Source organism: Elephas maximus, chromosome 4, assembly GCF_024166365.1.
Source record: "Elephas maximus indicus isolate mEleMax1 chromosome 4, mEleMax1 primary haplotype, whole genome shotgun sequence".
In the NCBI taxonomy this organism is placed as follows: Eukaryota; Metazoa; Chordata; class Mammalia; order Proboscidea; family Elephantidae; genus Elephas; species Elephas maximus.
The window spans coordinates 162248919-162271404 of record NC_064822.1 but is presented as its reverse complement, the minus strand read 5'-3'; the positions used below and the strand labels follow the sequence as shown (position 1 = coordinate 162271404).

Sequence of the window (22486 nt, the reverse complement as noted above, 5' to 3'; positions counted from 1 at the left end):
TAATTGGGGAAAAGATAGTCTTTTTAACAAATAGTGCTGGCATAACTGGATATCCATTTGCAAAAAAATGAAACAGGACCCATACCTCACACCATGCACAACAACTAACTCCAAGTGGATCAAAGACCTAAACATAAAGACTAAAACGATAAAGATCACGGAAGAAAAAATAGGGACAACCTTAGAAGCCCTAATACAAGGCATAAACAGAATACAAAACATCACCAAAAATGACGAACAGAAACCAGATAACTGGGAGCTCCTAAAAATCAAACACCTATGCTCATCTAAAGATTTCACCAAAAGAGTAAAAAGACCACCTACAGACTGCAAAAGAATTTTCAGCTATGACATCTCCGACCAGCGCCTGATCTCTAAAATCTATATGATTCTGTCAAAACTCAATCACAAAAAGACAAACAACCCAATGAAGAAGTGGGCAAAGGATATGAACACACACTTCACTAAAGAAGATATTCAGGCAGCTAACAGATACATGAGAAAATGCTCTCGATCATTAGCCATTAGAGAAATGCAAATTAAAACTACGATGAGATTCCATCTCACTCCAACAAGGCTGGCATTAATCAAAAAAACACAAAATAATAAATGTTGGAGAGGCTGCGAAGAGATTGGAACTCTTATACACTGCTGGTGGGAATGTAAAATGGTACAACCACTTTAGAAATCTATCTGGTGTTATCTTAAACAGTTAGAAATAGAACTACCATACAACCCAGAAATCCCACTCCTCGGAATACACCCTAGAGAAATAAGAGCCTTCACACAAACAGATATATGCACACCCATGTTTATTGCAGCTCTGTTTACAATAGCAAAAAGCTGGAAGCAACCAAGGTGTCCATCAACGGATGAATGGTTAAATAAATTGTGGTATATTCACACAATGGAATACTACGCATCAATAAAGAACAGTGATGAATCTATGAAACATTTCATAACATGGAGGAACCTGGAAGGCATTATGCTGAGCGAAATTAGTCAGAGGCAAAAGGACAAATATTGTATATGACCACTATTATAAGATCTTGAGAAATAGTATAAACTGAGAAGAACACATACTTTTGTGGTTATGAGGCGGGGAGGGAGGGAGGGTGGGAGAGGGTTTTTCACTGATTAACTAGTAGATAAGAACTGCTTTAGGTGAAGGGAAGGACAATACTCAATACATGGAAGGTCAGCTCAGCTGGACTGGTCCAAAAGCAAAGAAGTTTCTGGGACAAACTGAATGCTTCAAAGGTCAGCGGAGCAAGGGCAGGGGTTTGGGGACCATGGTTTAAGGGAACCTCTAAGTCATTTGGCAAAATAATTCTATTATGAAAACATTCTGCATCCCACTTTGCAATGTGGCATCTGAGGTCTTAAATGCTAACAAGCGGCCATCTAAGATGCATCGATTGGTCTCAACCCACCTGGATCAAAGGAAAATGAAGAACACCAAGGTCACATGATAACTAAGAGCCCAAGAGACAGAAAGGGCCACATGAACCAGAGACCTACATCATCCCGAGACCAGAAGAACTAGTTGGCACCCAGCCACAACCGATGACTGCCCTGACAGGGAGCACAACAGAGAACCCCTGAGGGAGCAGGAGATCAGTGGGATGCAGACCCCAAATTCTCACAAAAAGACCATACTTAATGGTCTGACTGAGACTAGAGGAATCCCGGCGGTCATGGTCCCCAAACCTTCTGTTGGCACAGGACAGGAACCATTCCCGAAGACAACTCATCAGACATGAAAGGGACTGGACAGTGGGTAGGAGAGAGATGCTGATGAAGAGTGAGCTAATTATATCAGGTGGACACTTGAGACTGTGTTAGCATCTCATGTCTGGAGGGGGGATGGGAGGATAGAGAGAGCTGGAAGCTGTCAAAATTGTCACGAAAGGAGAGACTGGAAGGGCTGACTCATTAGGGGGAGAGCAAGTGGGAGTATGGAGTAAGGTGTATATAAACTTATATGTGACAATCTGACTTGATTTGTAAACGTTCACCTGAAGCTCAATAAAAGTTAATAATAAAAAAAAAACTCTAGTGTCTTGCTTCTTAGCACCTATCATAGTGCTTAGCACATAAGAAGCCCTCAATATTTTTCAAACGAATGAATGGACAAACATATAAATGAATGTTAAATTCTTATGTAACCAGTGATCTGACATAGAGGTTTATGTTATAGATTACTAGCTAACAAAGGAGTTATAAATAAGCAAAAACATAAACAATAGTAAGGTCAAGTTTAAATACCGATAATTTCTCATTCATTACATAACTCATTTAACAAATATTAATATGAATGACTGCTATGTTCAAGGACTATATAATTTGCTAGAGATGGAAGCCAGTTTCAGTTCGCATTGAGTTGATTCTGAGTCATGGCAACCCCATGTGTGTCAGAGTAGAACTGTGCTCCACAGGGTTTTCAATGGATGATGTTCTGGAAGTAGATCACCAGACCTCACTTACAAGGTACCTCTGGATGGACTGGAGCCTCCAACCTTTTGGTTAGTGGCTGAGCATGTTAGCTGTTTATACCACACAGGGGCCTCACAGGTGAAATACCGAATCAAATAATGAAGTTTCTGCCTTCATGGAGCCTATGGTAGTTTAAAGAGGGAGAAAGAGGTTAAACACACACACACACACACACACACACACATATACATAAACATGCATATAAACATATAATAACTAAGGGAAAGAATAAGGAGCCATATGAGAGTGTGAAAGTAGATACACATTTTAGGTTAGAGTATCAGGGAAGATCCCTAAAGGAAACATTTCCAAAAGGTCACACTCGTCCTGTGTAAACTGGAAAATAAACAAACATAATTATCTTTTTGCACAGAATTCTGCATCTGAAATGCAGCATCTGACTGAGTAAAGCGTGTACATGTGTAGTAGACTGAGTATCCTGTTTTGGCAGCTAGGCTCAGGGACTCCCTATTGCCGCTGGAGGCTACCCAAAGCATTATTCTCTTCAACCTAAAAACCCCTACAAACTATCACAGTTAAACCTTTGAAACTTTATCATGCATTACAAATACCAGGTGTTGATAAAATGTCTACCTAGGCATTCAAACATACCAAGCAAATAGTCTGTATATGAAGATAAAAGATCCACGGCAGCAAATTCTGGGATAGTTGGTAATGTCACCTGGTTAACTTTATCAGTTTTAGCATTCTTCTTTCCAATAAGCAGATTAATTGCCAGCACAGCTTCACTGACCTACGATTGATGCATAAATAACAATTCGTAAGTATAAGATTTCTGATTCGTGGGTTATACATTCGGCAAATAATACGAAAAAGTTGAATGCGTAAGATAATATTCAATATACTTTGGAAGAAAAAAATAAAGACAACCTGAAAAACAGTATGTGATTCCCTGACATGTGGTATATATCATAGTCAAACAAATCATTACTGTTGACAATTTAATTAATGCCTAAGTCACTTTAAATAGACTACCTCACCTAGCTATGACAGATATTTGCCAAAATGTCAAATATGTGCACATGTGTATCTGCCAATATTTTCATTTTTAAAAAGCTGAAACAAACAGTCAGGTCTGGCTAATAGAGATTAAAAACACCTCACATACAAAGTGCGTTTCTAACCTTTCCAAAGAAACATAATTGGCACATATCCCAAAGAATGTGAAACTTTCCGTTCTCTTGTATAGACGTATTGTGTTGTCCTGACAGCTGGTAGGCAGAGCATACAAATATGACAGCAAAAAATAAGATTCAAAATAAATCACACCAACCTGTGCAGCAGCTCTTATTGCAATCCAGGCCAAGGCACTGTACATTTCAAATTTACTTAATGCTGGGTCTTTAATAGAACTCTGCCTTCTGGAAGGAACCTAAATATATATAGTAAAAGGTATAACTAACAGCAGGTAAAGACATCATAAAGATTTATCATAAATTTTCTTATCTTCTCAAGATGGCATTTTAATGGAATATTATGGAGCTATTAAGAATAATGATGCAACTATTGACATGAAAAGAGGTTCAAAATATATTGAGGAAAGAAAAGTACAGGTTACAAAACAATATGCAAAGTATGATCCTAGTTTTTAAGAAAATATATACACACATATTACCTGTAAATATAAGCAAAAAAAATTATTAACAGTGGCTATCCATAAATTTTAAGAGCGATTAAATAATTTTTTATCTGTTTTATAAATAGCTTGCATTATTTGCGTAATAACTAAATACATAAAAATGGCATTTTAATAAAAGTCAAATGTAATTTTAATAAAACACCTGTAAATTGAATATATTGTATGTAAAGATGTCAGAAATCAGAATATTACCTAATGATTTTTGATAGCTTTGGCCATTTTGAATCAGGCAATCATTGGGTCCACTATGCCGGGAATGAAAAATTGAAGAGGAATGGCATCACACTGATTATCGAAAGGAACATTTTAAGATCTATACTAAAGTACAAGACTGTCAGTGATAGAATAATATCCATATGTCTAATTAGGAAGACCAGTTAATGCCATTATTATTCAAATTGAAACACTAACCACTAATGCCAAACATGAAGGAATTGATTTTTACCAACTTCTGTAGTCTGAAATTGATCAAACCTGCAATCGAGATGCATTGATGATTACTGGCGATTGGAATGTGAAAATCGGAAACAAAGAATGATCGATAGTTGGAAAATGCGGCCTAGGTGATAGAAATGATGCCAGAGATCGTGTGATAGAATTTCGCAAGACCAACGAGTTATTCACTGCAAATATCTTTTTTCACGGACTACACACATGGACCTTGTTGGACGGAATATACTGGAATCAAATTAACTACATCTGGGCTCAATATCATCAGTCAGAACAAAGCCAGAGGATGACTGTGGAATGGACCACCAATTGCTCATATGCAAGTTCAAGTTGAAGCTGAAGAAAATTAAAACAAATCCAGAGAGCCAAAGTACACACTTGAGTATATCCCACCTGAATTTAGAGACCGTCTCAAGAATAGATTTAAAGAAACTATGGCCCCTGGACAACCTGCTGACTCAGAACTGAAGCCACTCCTGAAGTCTACCTTTCAACCAAAGATTAGACAGGCCTATAAAACAAATAATAACACACATGGGGAACATGCTTCTTAGTTCAATCAAGTATAGGAGACCTAATGGGAAACATCTGCCCAAAAGCAAAGATGAGAAGGCAGGAAGGGACAGGAAACTTGGAGGAATGGACATGGGTAACCTGAGGTGTAAAGGGAAAGAGGAAGAGTGTTGACACATTGTAGGGAATGCAACCAATGTCACAAAACAATTTGCATGAGGAACTACTTTGCAGTGTAAACTTTCACCTAAAACACCACAAAAACTGAATAGATTTCATGCAATGAACACTAATGACCGAAGACCAAACAAGTTGTGGAAGGACATTAAGGACATCACACATGAAGAAAGTAAGAGGTCATGAAAAAGCCTGGAAAAGAAAAAAAAAAGACCAAAATGGATGTCAGAAGAGACTCTAAAACTTGCTCTTGAATGTAGAATAGCTAAAACAAAAGGAAGCAATGATGAAATAAAAGAACTGAATGGAAGATTTCAAAGCACGGCTTGAGAAGACAAAGTAAAGTATTACAATGAAACGTGCAAAGACCTGGAGTTAGAAAACCAAAAGGAAAGAGCATGCTTGGCAATTCTGTAGCTGAAAGAATTGAAGAAAAAATTCAAGCTCCAAGTTGCAATATTGGAGGAGTCTATGGGCAAAATATTGAGCTATGCAGGAAACATCAAAAGAAGATGGAAGGTATACAGAGTCACTGTACCAAAAAGAATTGGTCGACGTTCAACCATTTCAGGAGGTAGCATATGATCAAAGAATGGATGGTACTGAAGGAAGAAGTGCAAGTTGCACTGAAGGCATTGGCAAAAAACAAGGCTCCAGGATTTGACAGAATACAAATTGAGATATTTCAACAAATGAGTGCAACACTGGAAGCACTCACTTGTCTATGTCAAGAAATTTGGAAGACAGCTACTTGGCCAACCAACTGGAAGAGATTTATATTTATGACCATTCCAAAGAAAGGTGATCCAACAGAAGGCAGAAATAATCAAACAATATCATTAATATCGCTGCTATTTATAAGGTTTTAACTGGCCGATTTTTTCAGAAGTAGGCTGCCAGGTCCTTTTTCCTAGTCTTAGTCTGGAAGCTCCACTGAAACCTGTCAACCAAGGATGACCATGATGGTATCTGAAATACCGGTGGCAAAGCTTTCATATCACAACAACACACAAGCCACCATAGTATGACGAACTGACAGATGCATGGTCTGTCAACATCATTAATATCACATGCAAGTAAAATTTTGCTGAAGAGCATTCGAAAGCAATTGTACCGATGACTGCCCTGACAGGGAACTCCACAGAGCAACCCTGAGGGAGCAGGAGAGCAGTGGGAAGCAGATCCCAAATTCTTGTAAAAAGACCAGACTTAATGGTCAGACTGGGACTGGAGGGACCCCGGAGGCCATGGACCCCAGACCTTCTGTTTGCTCAGGGCAGGAACTATTCCCAAAGCGAACTCTTCAGACAGGGATTGGACTGGAATAAAAAAAAAAAAAAAAAGGACTGGAATAGGGGATGGAAAATGATACTGGTGAAGAACGAGCTTCTTGGATCGAGTGGACACATGAGGCAATGTTGGCATCTCCTGTCTAGAGGGGAGATGAGAAGGCAGAGGGGGCCAGAAACTACCCAAATGGGCACAAGGAGAGAGAGCGGAGGGAAGTACTGTGCATCTCATTAGAGGGAGAGTAATTAGGAGTGTATAGCAAGGTGTATGTAAATTTTTGTATGAGAAACTGACTTGATTTGTAAAAAAAAAAAAAAAGCATAATAAAAAATAATTAAAAAAAAAAAAGCACTTGTAGCAGTACATTGACAGGGAGCTGCCAGAAATTCAAGCTGGATGTGGAACGAGGGATATCATTGCTGATATCAGATGAATCTTGGCTGAAAGCAGAGAATACCAGGAAGATGTTTACTTGTGTTCTACTGACTGTGCAAAGGCATTTGCCTGTGCAGATCATAACAAATTTTGGATAACACTGCAAAGAATGGGAATTCCAGAACACTTAATTGTGTTCATGAGAAACCTGTGCATAGACTAAGAGGCAGTCGTTTGAACAGAACAAGGGGATACTGTGTGGTTTAAGGTCAGGAAAGGTGTGCATCAGGATTGTATTCTTTCACCATACTTATTCGATCTGTATGCTGAGCAAATAATCTGGGAAGCTGGGCTATATGAAGAAGTTGGAGGAAGACTCATTAACAACCTGTACTATGCAGATGACACAAACTTGCTTGCTGAAAGTGAAGAGGACTTGAAGCACTTACTGATGAAGATCAAAAACTACAGCCTTCAGTATGGATTATGCCTTAACATAAAGAAAACAAAAATCCTCAAAACTGAACCAATAAGCAACATCATGATAATGGGAGAAAAGACTGAACTTGTCAAGGAGTTCAGTTTACTTGGATCCACAATCAACACCTGTTGATGCAGCAGTCAAGAAATCAAATGACATATTGGGTAAATTTGCTGCAAAGACCTCTTGAAAGTGTTGAAAACCAAAGATGTCACTTGGAGGACTAAGATGCACCTGACCCAAGCTATGATATTTTCAATCACCTCGTACACATGCGAAAGCTGGACAATGAATCAGGAAGACTGAAGAATTGCTGCCTTTGGATCATGGTGTTGACGAAGAATAATGAACACACCATGGACTGGCGGAAGAAAGAACAAATCTGTTTTGGAAGAACTAGAGCTAGAATTCTCCTTAGAAGTGAGGATGGCGATACTTCGTCTCACATGCTTTGGACATGTTATCAGGAGAGACCAGTCCCTGGAAAAGGATATCATGCTTGGTAAATTAGAGGCTCAGTGACAAAGAGGAAGCCCCTCAGCAAGATGGGCTGACACAGTGGCTGCAACAATGGACTCAAACAGCATGGATTGTGAGGATGGTGCCGGATTGGGCAGTGTTTTGTTCTGTTGTACATAGGGTTGCTATGAGTGGGAACCGAGTCAATGGCATTCAACACCGACAATAACATAAGCTATCATCTTTCTGACTGGGAAAATATTAAAGGGACAATGTTCTCATAAAATTCCACAGAATGGCAAAGATAAACAATGAATATGGACTTTTTTGCCATAGGTATATACAAACACACATTTTTTTTAGTTTTTAAACATAAGAAAGTCAATGCTACAGAATTGAACAGCTTAACTGTTCTCAGATAATATACATTAATCACGTCAAATATATTACTTATATCAATTATATTACATTATCTTATGCTACATTACATTACCCATACCCACTGCCTTGGGGTTGATTCTGACTCATAGCAACCCCATAGGACAGGGTAGAAATGTCCCACAGGGATTATAAGGAGCAGCTGGCGGATTCGAACTGCTAACCTTTTGGTTAGCAGCCAAGATCTTAACCACTGTTATATTACAAATATTGTATAAAAATAAATGTATATTTGAAAAGATAACTAGACAGAAAATCAGCAAGGATACAGAAAACCTGAGCACTGTCAACCAACTTGGCCTAACTGATATCTATTGAATACTACCCAGCAGCAGGAGAATGAACATTCTTTTCAAGTACATACAGAGTATTCTCTATGATAAACGTTGTTAGCTCATAAAACAAGTCTCAATGAATTTAGCAGTGAAAATATACAAAGTATGTTCTCCAGCCACAATGGAATTAAATTAGAAATCAAGAAAAGAAAGAGTTTGAGAAATCCCCATATATTTGGAAATTAAACAACTTGATACTGATTAGCAATGGATCAAAGAAGAAATCACAAGAGAAATTAGAAAATAATTTGAACAAATAAATTTGAAAACATAGCATACTAAAATTTATCCAATGCATCTATAACAGTGCTTAAAGAAAATTTATAGCTTTATGAAAGTTTTTTTCTTATCATAAATGAGTATGCAGTTTTGCCAAATATTTTTTCTGTTTATTGAAACGGTCATCTGATTTGTCTCTCCTTTCCTTTATTGAGTGTAAATCTGTCAGATGATGGTCTATATTAGAAAAGAAGATCTCCAATCACTTGCTTAAGCTACTACCTTAAGAAACCAGAAAAAGAAGGACAAACTAAACTCAAAGCAATCAGAACGGACATCAATGAAATAGAAACCAGAAAAACAATGGAAAAAAATAACAAAGCTAAAAGTCAGTTCTTTAAAAAGATCAAAATTCTCAAACCACTAGTTTGACCAAAAATCAGGATTGAAAGAGGTGACACCATTACCAATCCTACAAGAATTAAAAGAATTATAGGTAGTTCCCGACTGATGATGGGTTCTGTTCTGATGACTGTTGTAAAGCAGTTCTGATGTAAGTCAAATACCTCATTTTTTTTAGTTTTCATTATTATTGCCTTTTATTATCAGTATCTTTATAAATTTGATCTTTTTTTTTTGCCTTTGGAGGTTGGAAATATTACATATAAACTTACAGATATATTTTAATACATATACAAAAAATACACAAATCATAAAAATTTACTGTGACATTGAAGAGTTGGACGACACTGGCATTGTGTCAGTTTCGGTAATAACTCCACTTGTGGAAGGTTCTGGATCATCTGGATTATCCCTGGGAATGGGGGTAGCGTTTCTAGTCAGAAAATTAGTGAGAGTTGTCTGTATGGTCCTTTTCTTTTTGTCTTTATATATTTCACAGTAACATCTCAATGCTTCCCAAATCTGCCTATCAACTTTAGGAAGGCGATCAGCATTTGAGTCCATGTTTTCAGGCAACCAAAGCCCCTGATTTAGTTTAGAAAAAAACCCCAGCTAATCTTTTCACTGTAAATTTTTTTGACTATTTCTCTCCTCCCTCTTCCTCATTATTTCTTTCTTCTACAGCATTTCTTTCCTCTTTAAAATCCATTAAGTCCTGATCTGTCAATTCCCCTTAACTGTTCCACGTTGACGATATCAAGTTCTAAATTCAGCATTCTTGCCATATGGATGATTTTTTTCACTGATCTTTTTCATCATATTATAGTGATCAAATGCTTCACATAACTCAGCAATTTTTTCAGTATCCCCTGCATGCATTTTCCCATAACTTTCTTCCAGGAAGATGCAGTGTTCCAGACACACTGATGGTTGTAAGTGCAGTTTATTATAATTCAAACACATTGTAAGCTGGAGACTACCTGTACTATGAACAATTTTATGCTAATAAATTAGGTAACTGTAAAAATGGTGTGGTGGGGGCATCTGACCTCCTCTAGCTTCACGAAGGGGAGAGAGAATCACCATCAGCATCAGCATCAGCCCAAGGCTGATTCCTATAAGGTGGAGGTCAGACATGCCTTCACCTTGCAATTCTTCACCTTTTACCAATTCTGACACCAGTTGTCCTTCCAATGGCACTCTTTTCTGCTGAGTTTGATAGTTCATTACAATGGCCACACAGAACTCACAGACCATACTCACAGTTAAGGGGTTTATTAGGGAAGTAACAAGTTACAGTTCAGGTTCAGGAATGCTCAGGATATAGTTCTTCAGTCAGAACAGCCTCTTCTCAGCCATGCCTGCAGGCAGGTCTCTCTCTGGCCCTCGGCCCCTTGACCTGGCTTCTGCCCTGCTCAAGTAAGTGTTACAAAGCTCTTTTAGCTCTGCCAATAAGTGCCCAGAAGCACCCCACTCTACCAGTAAGCCTTGGCCCAAAGGTGCTCAGCTTTCCTGCTCCATGGGTCAGATAGCCCACCACGCTATCTCCTGCCAGTCTCCTGGTTCTGCTGCAGCTATTTCTCTGTCACTGCTTCTCATTGTCTTCTGTGTTACAGCTCTCCCTCTCTGTCCCGGTTCTGCTGCTTTTGCTGCCTCTCTCTGTCTTCTGTGTTATAGCTCATCTCTCTCCAGAGGGATGGCAAAACTGACCAAACCCTTCATTAGGGATCCATATACCTTATTTGCATGGTCCCATCCCCAAAAGGGTATCATACACCTTATTTACATTATTAGCAAGCTATCCAATCCTCTCATGGGTCACAAGTACCTCATTTGCATAGTCCCACCCAATCTTATGGTGAGAGTTACAAGATCATGGCTAGAAAGGTCATATAAAAGTGATCCACTGCACCACAATAACTTACATGAAATGGACAAACTCCTAGAAAGACACAAATTACCAAAACTGAGTTAAAAAGAAATAGAAAATATGAATAGACCTACCACAGGCAAAAAAATTCAATTTATAATTTAAAATACTCCCACATAGAAAGGCCTCGTCTCAGAAGGCTTCACAAGTGAATTCTATCAACCATTTAAGGAATTAATACCAATCATTCACAAACTGTTTCAAAAAATAGAGTAGGGAATACTTCCCAATTCATTCTATGAGGTCAGTATTACTCTGAGACCAAAGCCAGACAAGACACTACAAGAAAAGAAAACTTTAGATCACTATCACTCATGAATATGGATGCAAAAGTCCTCAACAAAATATTAGCAAACCAAACCAATCCAGAAACATATAAAAATGATTAGATACCATGACCACGTGAGATTTATCCTAGGAATGTAATATTGGTTTAACATTGGAAATTCAATTAATGTAATACATATCTTAACAGAATAAAGGGGGGAAAAAAGCCCACATGGTCATCTAAATAGATAAAGAAGAAGTATTTGACAAAGCAACATCCATTTATGATAAAAAAATTTCAATTAACTAGGAATAAAAGGGAATTTCTCAACCTGATAAAGGGCATCTATCAAAAACCTGTTGTCCAGTCAATTCTAACTCATAACAACCCTACGTACCACAGAACAAAACACTGCCTGGTCCTGCACCATGCTCATAATCATTGCTATGCTTGAGTCCCATTGTTGCAGCCACTGTGTTAATCCATCTCATTGAGGGTCTTCCTCTTTTCTGCTGACCCTGTACTTTACCAAGCATAATGTCCTTCTCCAGGGACTGATCCCTCCTGGTGACATGTCCAAATTATGTAAGATGCAGTCTCGCCATCCTTGCTTCTAAGGAGCATTCTGGTTGTGCTTCTTCCAAGACAGATTTGTCTTGGAAAGCCTAAGCCAATAAAATTCTTAATGGTGAAAGACTGAATGTTTTTTCCCTACCATGTGGAACAAGGCAAGGATGTCCACTCTTGCCACTTCCATTCAAGACTGTACAGGAGGTTCTAGCCAGTGCCAACAGGGATCACAACATACATAAAATAATGATTATATTGTATGAAATTATACTATTCTTTTTGTTTAAATCCTAACTTGATCAAGCTCTTAATTATAAGTACTTCTCTAGGAAAGGCCAAAAAGGTGACATATTATTATCCTAGCATTCTATTAATTTGCATTGTCACTTGCTATGAAAACAAAGTGTTTTTTTCTCTCACTGGGAATAAACATGTTTATCACACCACAAAAAGTAAGTTTTTCTAGTTTGTAATCATTTAGATTAAAAAATAACTGCTATCCACCTAAGGCAGCTACCATATGAATAATTCAATTGACTAAAAGTCTGTTTGCCTAAAGGTTTTAAATCATGTTTATGCTGTCTCAAAAATTAGAAATTTGACACTGAAATTTTCGAAAAGATTTCTTTTTAGCATGAACAGAATTCAATTAGCATGAAATATAAAAGCCTACTGAAATTTAAAAAATAAAAAACAAATGTAACTGGGACTACGTACCTCAAACCCACCCAGCTTATTCCTGCCTTAATGATCTCCCTCAGTCCAGATCCTTGTTACTTATGTGTGGTCTGCAGACCAACAGCAGCAGCATTATCTGGGAGCTTGTGAGAAATGGCAAATCTCAGATCCCATTCCTAATTTACAGAATCTGCATTTTCACAGGATTCCCAGAAACATCGTTGCATCTTAGTTTGAGAGGCCCTGCTCTAGATTGAGGAGTCCCTGGGTGGTGCAAATGGTTAATATGCTTGGCTGCTAAACAAAAGGTTGGTGGTTTGAGTCTACCCAGGGGCACCTTGGAAGAAAGGCCTGGTGATCTACTTCCAAAACATGAGCCATTAAAAACCCTATGGAGGATCACATACATAACAACCTATGAACTCCGAACAACACAGATTTAGAGACGGAGAACGAAAAAACACGGGGAGACAGCGATTGTTTTCAGAGCCTGGAGCCAGCATACCAGTCAGCCGATTTACTGGAAAAACTAGTTTCCCAGTGATGGCTCGGAGACAGCAGTCCATATCAAACCACATAAAGAAGCAGACCATGACAGCTTCTCCAACACCCCAAACAAAAGAATCAAAATCTTTCCCAAATGAAGATACAATCCTGGAATTATCAGATACAGAATATAAAAAACTAATTTACAGAATGCTTAAAGATATCACAAATGAAATTAGGATAACTGCAGAAAAAGCCAAGGAACACACTGATAAAACTGTTGAAGAACTCAAAAAGATTATTCAAGAACATAGTGGAAAAATTAACAAGTTGCAAGAATCCATAGAGAGACAGCATGTAGAAATCCAAAAGATTAACAATAAAATTACAGAATTAGACAATGCAATAGGAAGTCAGAGGAGGAGACTCGAGCAATTAGAATGCAGACTGGGACATCTGGAGGACCAGGGAATCAACACCAACATAGCTGAAAAAAAATCAGATAAAAGAATTAAAAAAAATGAAGAAACCCTAAGAATCATGTGGGACTCCATCAAGAAGGATAACTTGCAAGTGATTGGAGTCCCAGAACAGGGAGGGGGGACAGAAAACACAGAGAAAATAGTTGAAGAACTCCTGACACAAAACTTCCCTGACATCATGAAAGACGAAAGGATATCTATCCAGGATGCTCATTGAACCCCATTTAAGATTGATCCAAAAAGAAAAACACCAAGACATATTATCATCAAACTTGCCAAAACCAAAGATAAAGAGAAAATTTTAAAAGCAGCCAGGGAGAAAAGAAAGGTTTCCTTCAAGGGAGAATCAATAAGTTCAGACTACTCAGCAGAAACCATGCAGGCAAGAAGGGAATGGGACGACATATACAGAGCACTGAAGGAGAAAAACTGCCAGCCAAGGATCATATATCCAGCAAAACTCTCTCTGAAATATGAAGGCGAAATTAAGATATTTACAGATAAACACAAGTTTAGAGAATTTGCAAAAACCAAACCAAAGCTACAAGAAATGCTAAAGGAGATTGTTTGGTCAGATAACCAATAATATCAGGTACCAGCACAATACAAGGTCACAAAACAGAACGTCCTGATATCAACTCAAATAGGGAAATCACAAAAACAAACAAATTAAGATTAATTTTAAAAAATAAATAAATAAAATAATACACATAACAGGGAATCATGAAACTCAACAGGTAAAAGATCACAATAATCAAAAAGAGGGACTAAATACAGGAGGCATTGAACTGCCAGATGGAGAGTGATACAAGGCGATATAGAACAATACAAGTTAGGTTTTTACTTAGAAAAATAGGGGTAAATAATAAGGTAACCACAAAAAGGAATATCAACTCCATAACTCAAGATAAAAGCCAAGAAAAACGTAACGACTCAACTAACATAAAGTCAAACACTATGAAAATGAGGATCTCACAATTTACTAAGAAAAACGTCTCAGCACAAAAAGTATGTGGAAAAATGAAATTGCCAACAACACACATGAAAAGGCATCAAAATTACAGCACTAAAAACTTCTTTATCTATAATTACGCTGAATGTAAATGGACTAAATGCACCAATAAAGAGACAGAGAGTCTCAGACTGGATAAAGAAACACGATCCATCTATATGCTGCCTACAAGAGACACACCTTAGACTTAGAGACACAAACAAACTAAAACTCAAAGGATGGAAAAAAGTATATCAAGCAAACAATAAGCAAAAAAGAAGAGGAGTAGCAATATTAATTTCTGACAAAATAGACTTTAGACTTAAATCCACCACAAAGGATAAAGAAGGACACTATATAATGATAAAAGGGACAATTGATCAGGAAGACATAACCATATTAAATATTTATGCACCCAATGACAGGGCTGCAAGATACATAAGTCAAATTTTAACAGAATTGAAAAGTGAGATAGACACCTCCACAATTATTGTAGGAGACTTCAACACACCACTTTTGGAGAAGGACAGGACATCCAGTAAGAAGCTCAATAGAGACACGGAAGACCTAATTACAGCAATCAACCAACTTGACGTCACTGACTTAAACAGAACTCTCCACCCAACTGCTGCAAAATATACTTTTTTTTCTAGTGCACATGGAACATTCTCTAGAATAGATCACATATTAGGTCATAAAACAAACCTTTGCAGAATCCAAAACATCGAAATATTACAAAGCATCTTCTCAGACCACAAGGCCATAAAAGTGGAAATCAATAACAGAAAAATCAGGGAAAAGAAATGAAATACTTGGAAACTGAACAATACCCTGCTCAAAAAAGACTGGGTTATAGAAGACATCAAGGAGGGAATAAGGAAATTCATAGAATGCAACGAGAATGAAAATACTTCCTATCAAAACCTCTGGGACACAGCAAAAGCAGTGCTCAGAGGCCAATTTATATCGATAAATGCACACATACAAAAAGAAGAAAGAGCCAAAATCAGAGAACTCTCCCGACAACTTGAACAAATAGAAAGTGAGCAACAAAAGAACCCATCAGGCACCAGAAGAAAACAAATAATAAAAATTAGAGCTGAAGAACAGAAAAACAATTGAAAGAATTAACAAAGCCAAAAGCTGGTTCTTAGAAAAAATTAACAAAATTGATAAACCATTGGCTAGACTGACTAAAGAAATACAGGAAAGGAAACAAATAACCCGAATAAGAAACGAGAAGGACCACATCACAACAGAACCAACTGAAATTAAAAGAATCATTTCAGATTATTACGAAAAATTGTACTCTAACAAATTTGAAAACCTAGAAGACATGGATGAATTCTTGGAAAAACACTACCTACCTAAACTAACACATTCAGAAGTAGAACAACTAAATAGACCCATAACAAAAAAAGAGATTGAAACAGTAATCAAAAAACTTCCAACAAAAAAAAGCCCTGGCCCGCATGGCTTCACTGCAGAGTTCTACCAAACTTTCAGAGAAGAGTTAACACCACTACTTCTGAAGGTATTTCAAAGCATAGAAAATGACGGAATACTACCCAACTCATTCTATGAAGCTACCATCTCCCTGATACCAAAACCAGGTAAAGACATTACAAAAAAAGAAAATTATAGACCTATATCCCTCATGAACATAGATGCAAAAATCCTCAACAAAATTCTAGCCAATAGAATCCAACAACACATCAAAAAATAATTCACCCTGATCAAGTGGGATTTATACCAGGTATGCAAGGCTGGTTTAATATCAGAAAAACCATTAATGTAATCCATCACATAAATAAAACAAAAGACAAAAACCACATGATCTTATCAATTGATGCAGAAAAGGCATTTGACAAAGTTCAACACCCATTTATGATAAAAACTCTTACCAAAATAGGAATTGAAGGAAAATTCCTCAACATAATAAAGGGCATCTATGCAAAGCCAACAGGCAATATCACTCTAAATGGAGAGAACCTGAAAGCATTTCCCTTGAGAACGGGAACCAGACAAGGATGCCCTTTATCACAGCTCTTATTCAACATTGTACTTGAAGTCCTAGCCAGGGTAATTAGGCTAGACAAAGAAATAAAGGGTATCCGGATTGGCAAGGAGGAAGTAAAGCTATCACTATTTGCAGATGATATGATCTTATACACAGAAAACCCTAAGGAATCCTCCAGAAAACTACTGAAACTAATAGAAGAGTTTGGCAGAGTCTCAGGTTATAAAATAAACATACAAAAATCACTTGGATTCCTCTACATCAACAAAAAGAACACCGAAGAGGAAATAACCCAATCAATACCATTCACAGTAGCCCCCAAGAAGATAAAATACTTAGGAATAAATCTTACCAAGGATGTAAAAGACCTATACAAAGAAAACTACAAAGCTCTACTACAAAAAATTCAAAACGACATACTTAAGTGGAAAAACATACCCTGCTCATGGATAGGAAGACTTAACATAGTAAAAATGTCTATTCTACCAAAAGCCATCTATACATATAACGCACTTCCGATCCAAATTCCAATGTCATATTTTAAGGGGATAGAGAAACAAATCACCAATTTCATATGGAAGGGAAAGAAGCCCCGGATAAGCAAAGCATTACTGAAAAAGAAGAAGAAAGTGGGAGGCCTCACTCTACCTGATTTCAGAACCTATTATACAGCCACAGTAGTCAAAACAGCCTGGTACTGGTACAACAACAGGCACATAGACCAATGGAACAGAATTGAGAACCCAGATATAAATCCATCCATGTATGAGCAGCTGATATTTGACAAAGGCCCAGTGTCAGTTAATTGGGGAAAAGATAGTCTTTTTAACAAATGGTGCTGGCATAACTGGATATCCATTTGCAAAAAAATGAAACAGGACCCATACCTCACACCATGCACAAAAACTAACTCCAAGTGGATCAAAGACCTAAACATAAAGAGTGAAACGATAAAGATCATGGAAGAAAAAATAGGGACAACACTAGGAGCCCTAATTCAAGGCATAAACAGAATACAAAACATTACCAAAAATGATGAAGAGAAACCAGATAACTGGGAGCTCCTAAAAATCAAACACCTATGCTCATCTAAAGACTTCACCAAAAGAGTAAAAAGACCACCTACAGACTGGGAAAGAATTTTCAGCTATGACATCTCAGACCAGTGCCTGATCTCTCAAATCTACATGATTCTGTCAAAACTCAACCACAAAAAGACAAACAACCCAATCAAGAAGCGGGCAAAGGATATGAACACACATTCACTAAAGAAGATATTCAGGCAGCCAACAGATACATGAGAAAATGCTCCCAATCATTAGCCATTAGAGAAATGCAAATTAAAACTACGATGAGATTCCATCTCACACCAGCTAGGCTGGCATTAATCCAAAAAACACAAAATAATAAATGTTGGAGAGGCTGCGAAGAGATTGGAACTCTTATACGCTGCTGGTGGGAATGTAAAATGGTACAACCACTTTGGAAATCTATCTGGCGTTATCTTAAACAGTTAGAAATAGAACTACCATACAACCCAGAAATCCCACTCCTCAGAATATACCCTAGAGAAACAAGAGCCTTCACACAAACAGATATATGCACACCCATGTTTATCGCAGCTCTGTTTACAATACCAAAAAGCTGGAAGCAACCAAGGTGTCCATCAATGGGAGAATGGATAAATAAATTGTGGTATATTCACACAATGGAATACTACGCATCGATAAAGAACAATGACAAATCTGTGAAACATTTCATAACATGGAGGAACCTGGAAGGCATTATGCTGAGCGAAATTAGTCAGAGGCAAAAGGACAAATATTGTATAAGACCACTATTATAAGATCTTGAGAAATAGTATAAACTGAGAAGGACACATACTTTTGTGGTTACGAGGGGGGGAGGGAGGGAGGATGGGAGAGGGTTTTTTATTGATTAATCAGTAGATAAGAACTGTTTTAGGTGAAGGGAAAGACAACACTCAATACATGGAAGGTCAGCTCAGTTGGACTGGATTAAAAGCAAAGAAGTTTCTGGGATAAAATGAATGCTTCAAAGGCCAGCGGAGCAGGGGCGGGGGCCTGGGGAACATGGTTTGAGGGGACTTCTAAGTCAATTGGCAAAATAATTCTATTATGAAAACATTCTGCATCCCACTTTGAAATGTGGTGTCCGGGGTCTTAAATGCTAACAAGCGGCCATCTAAGATGCATCAATTGGTCTCAACCCACCTGGAGCAAAGGAAAATGAAGAACACCAAGGTCACACGACAACTAAGAGCCCAAGAGACACAAAGGGCCACATGAACCAGAGACCTACATCATCCTGAGACCAGAAGAACTAGTTGGTGCCCGGCCACAGTCGATGACTGCCCTGTCAGGGAGCATAACAGAGAACTCCTGAGGGAGCAGGAGATCAGTGGGATGCAGACCCCAAATTCTCATAAAAAGACCATACTTAATGGTCTGACTGAGACTAGAAGTATCCCGGCGGTCATGATCCCCAAACCTTCTGTTGGCACAGGACAGGAACCATCCCCGAAGACAACTCATCAGACATGAAAGGGACTGGTCAGCAGGGGGGAGAGAGATGCTGATGAAGAGTGAGCTAATTATATCAGGTGGACACTTGAGACTGTGTTAGCAACTCTTGTCTGGAGGGAGGATGGGAAGATAGAGAGAGAGGGAAGCTGGCAAAATTGTCACGAAACGAGAGACTGAAAGGGCTGACTCAATAGCGGAGAGCAAGTGGGAGAAGGGAGTAAGATGTATGTAAACTTACATGTGACAGACTGATTGGATTTGTAAATGTTCACTTGAAGCTTAATAAAAGTTAATTAAAAAAAAAAAAAACCCTATGGAGGTCTACTCTGACACACATGGAGGCACCATGAGTCAATGTCAACTCAATGGCAACTGTGATCTTTTACTCTAGATTGTACCTCTGTAACTGTTTATGTGGCTTCCTCCCCTTCCATTAGGTCCCACCTTGAATGTCACCTTTTCCAACCATAGTTGTTCACAGTCCCATCAACCCAAGATATTTCTTAACCCTAAATTTCACTAAAATCATCTCTCCATTCCCTTCCCCTGTTTCTCCCTCATTCCTTCTCACCTTTCCTCCTCTCATTTTCTTCCTTTGTTGGTTTATAGTCTGTCTCCTTCTACAGGAAGGTAAGCTCCATAAGAACAGCGACTGAGTTTGCCTTGGACTCTGCTTTGTCACTTTGCTCTAAAATAGTGCCTGGGTAATAGTAGGTGCTGAGTAGATATGTGACATGAATGAATGAATGAATGACTCTATCAAGAGTTGCTCTGTTTATAGATCATATTTGTTTATAGATCTTATTTGTCAATCTGTTTAACCAATATGTCTTTCCTTCAATTTCCTGATCAATATTAATGACCCATTGCCTTAGAGTATTTACATGAATTTTTTTTTTTATATTTCTTGAGTCACATTTTAGCAGGCATGAATGTCTACACGAAATCTATTTCCAGAACCTTACATAAAATATTCAAAGAGGTACCTAAATGCAAGCCTGAAAATAAAATAATGAAATTAATTTCTCCAAGTCACAAAGGAAAATCCTTCTCATTATTTCAACTGCACAGTGTCATCAAAATAACAAGCTCAATGGCAATTAACTTACAATTTCTAATAAAACTGTTCATTACCTTAAATGTTAATGGTGATGTTGAAAGTCTGTTCTTTGGTTTTCTCAGATGAAAATATAATAGGGCCATTTCTAGGTAGGAGTCTCTTATTAACCTAAAATGATACAGGATCATACTTACTAAATAGCTTCGCCAGTCATAACATTTTGAATTATTTGTTGACAATTTCTGACCTTATGAAAAGTAAAATATAGGCAAAACCAACCCAGATCCCAACTTTTCACAGTGTTTTTGGCCATAGACAATAGCATCTTCCTGTCTACAGAAACTGGAAACTGTCAATGAGAGCCAAGCATTCTAACTTGACTTGTGCTGGTAACACTCTGTGCCATGACTGCTATACAGCCCAGCATTGAGAACATTCTGGAATATTCCAGCGTAAAATGCACTATAAAGAAATTAACACCAAGACTGCAAAACCCACCTTGAATATCAGTCCTCTTTTTGCCCTCTTACACTAACTGAAATTGAAAGAGAAGTATAGGGCTATGCAGAAAGCATGATTTGGTATGGGTTAGGTCTGTGTATTCGCTATCACACCTGTCAGTTGAGGCCATCTGGATTACTTTAGTAGTAATAATGGTAGCTTATTATCAACAATGAAGTGATTGTTATACAAAATTAAGTTGACCAGCCCTCTTGCTGATGACCAGAGTGAAAATTCACACAATTCCTTCTAAAAACAATTTCATAAAGGGCGGGAGCTATAATCCTGGGACAGACAGGAGATCTGGGTACAGGCTAGAAGTGATTCTCAGTCCAGTATGACATCGTGATAATGACCCTCATCAACCGTTACCACAATGAAGACGGGCAGAGTTGAGAGCAACATGCTTGAAAAGTAAGTCAGTAAACCTGTTGGACCGATGTGCCCTAGTGAACTGATGATTATGTGATAAAGCTTTTACGTGATGTGTATCCAGAAGTCCAGACTCTAAAGGATAATGTTAATATTCTTCTTCATAAAGCAAGCTTAGAAAGTCAAGAAAACACTGATCTCATAAAGGTACTCTGGTTAAAGTACTAATGAAAAGAAATTCAATGGCTATTATGAAAATAAGAGATTTTTCCAGGAGTATGGAAATAATCTATGGACCACAGAAAATTCCGTGGATGAGCCTGAAATCATTAAGTCTAAACCAGAATTGGCTAAATGTGATAATCTTCAAAAGCCTGATACATGGAAGATGATCTGTGTGATTTTACTGCTGAAGCAGCTCTATTTCTGAGGCATCTCCACACAGAACACAACTTTCAGATTTTGGACTTGAGTGGTGCATGGTATCCCAAATTCTGCAAATCACCCATAAGGCAGAGCCAGCAATTTTCACTCTACCTACTAAACAATCACCAACTACAGTAACAAAAACTCCAAAGTGTGTACTAAAGATGGATCATTTTCAGTGACTCCTAAATTAGAATATTGTGGTATCTCTGGATATATGTATTTAAATGAAGATTATGCAATGGGGCTTAAAAATGTGAAAAACAATAAAAGTGAAGAAGCCATAGAAACAGAACCAATGACCAATGGTAATTTTTTGCCTCTCCTGGCCCCACAATCCAGTAGTTGGAAAAAAAAATGATGCTGAATATACAAATTCACCCTTAGCAACTACATTCTGCACCCCTGGTTTGGAAATTCCATCTACAGAGAATAGTACAGCTTTGGTACCCACAGATTATACATTATCAAAAACAAAAGGTTCAACAAATGATTTGGGAAGACTGTGTTTCATTAGTTTTAAATTCAACGAAATGCTTTGAGGATCTTGTAATTACCTCTTCTCCTAAGATTTCTTCTTATAAGAATCTGCCCAGAACACTTAGAACACTACATTTCCAGAAGTAACTACAAATCTAGAATATATTCTCCAGATTTGGTCAAAACTCAATTGAAACCTAGTTTCTCCAGTAGCAGTTAAAGGAGTGCCACCCAGGAAAGTCCTTCTTACTAAACATGAAGGACAAAACATTTAAGGTGTTTGCAGCAAAGAAAGCTAATGAGAAAATTCTAGTGGATTCATCCATTACAGAAACTGAGTAAAACGAAATGAAAGCAGAGATGGACTTATTTTTGCTATTC

General features: G+C 37.8%; 1 protein-coding gene and 1 pseudogene across 4 annotated transcripts in view; one reads left to right on the top strand and one right to left on the bottom strand.

The window, feature by feature from the left end:
* The window catches only part of CFAP54 (cilia and flagella associated protein 54), a 499063-nt gene that overhangs the window by 133455 nt on the left and 343122 nt on the right, over window positions 1–22486 (bottom strand). For all 4 annotated transcript variants that reach the window (XM_049884120.1, XM_049884121.1, XM_049884122.1 and 1 more), the window contains 3 exons: window positions 20401–20494; window positions 3791–3889; window positions 3109–3250 (listed from right to left, as the gene is read on the bottom strand). In XM_049884120.1, the coding sequence (XP_049740077.1) occupies window positions 3109–3250; window positions 3791–3889; window positions 20401–20494 (335 nt within the window). The remainder of the gene's footprint in view (window positions 1–3108; window positions 3251–3790; window positions 3890–20400; window positions 20495–22486) is intronic.
* LOC126074803 (spindle and kinetochore-associated protein 3-like) lies at window positions 21281–22404 on the top strand (annotated as a pseudogene).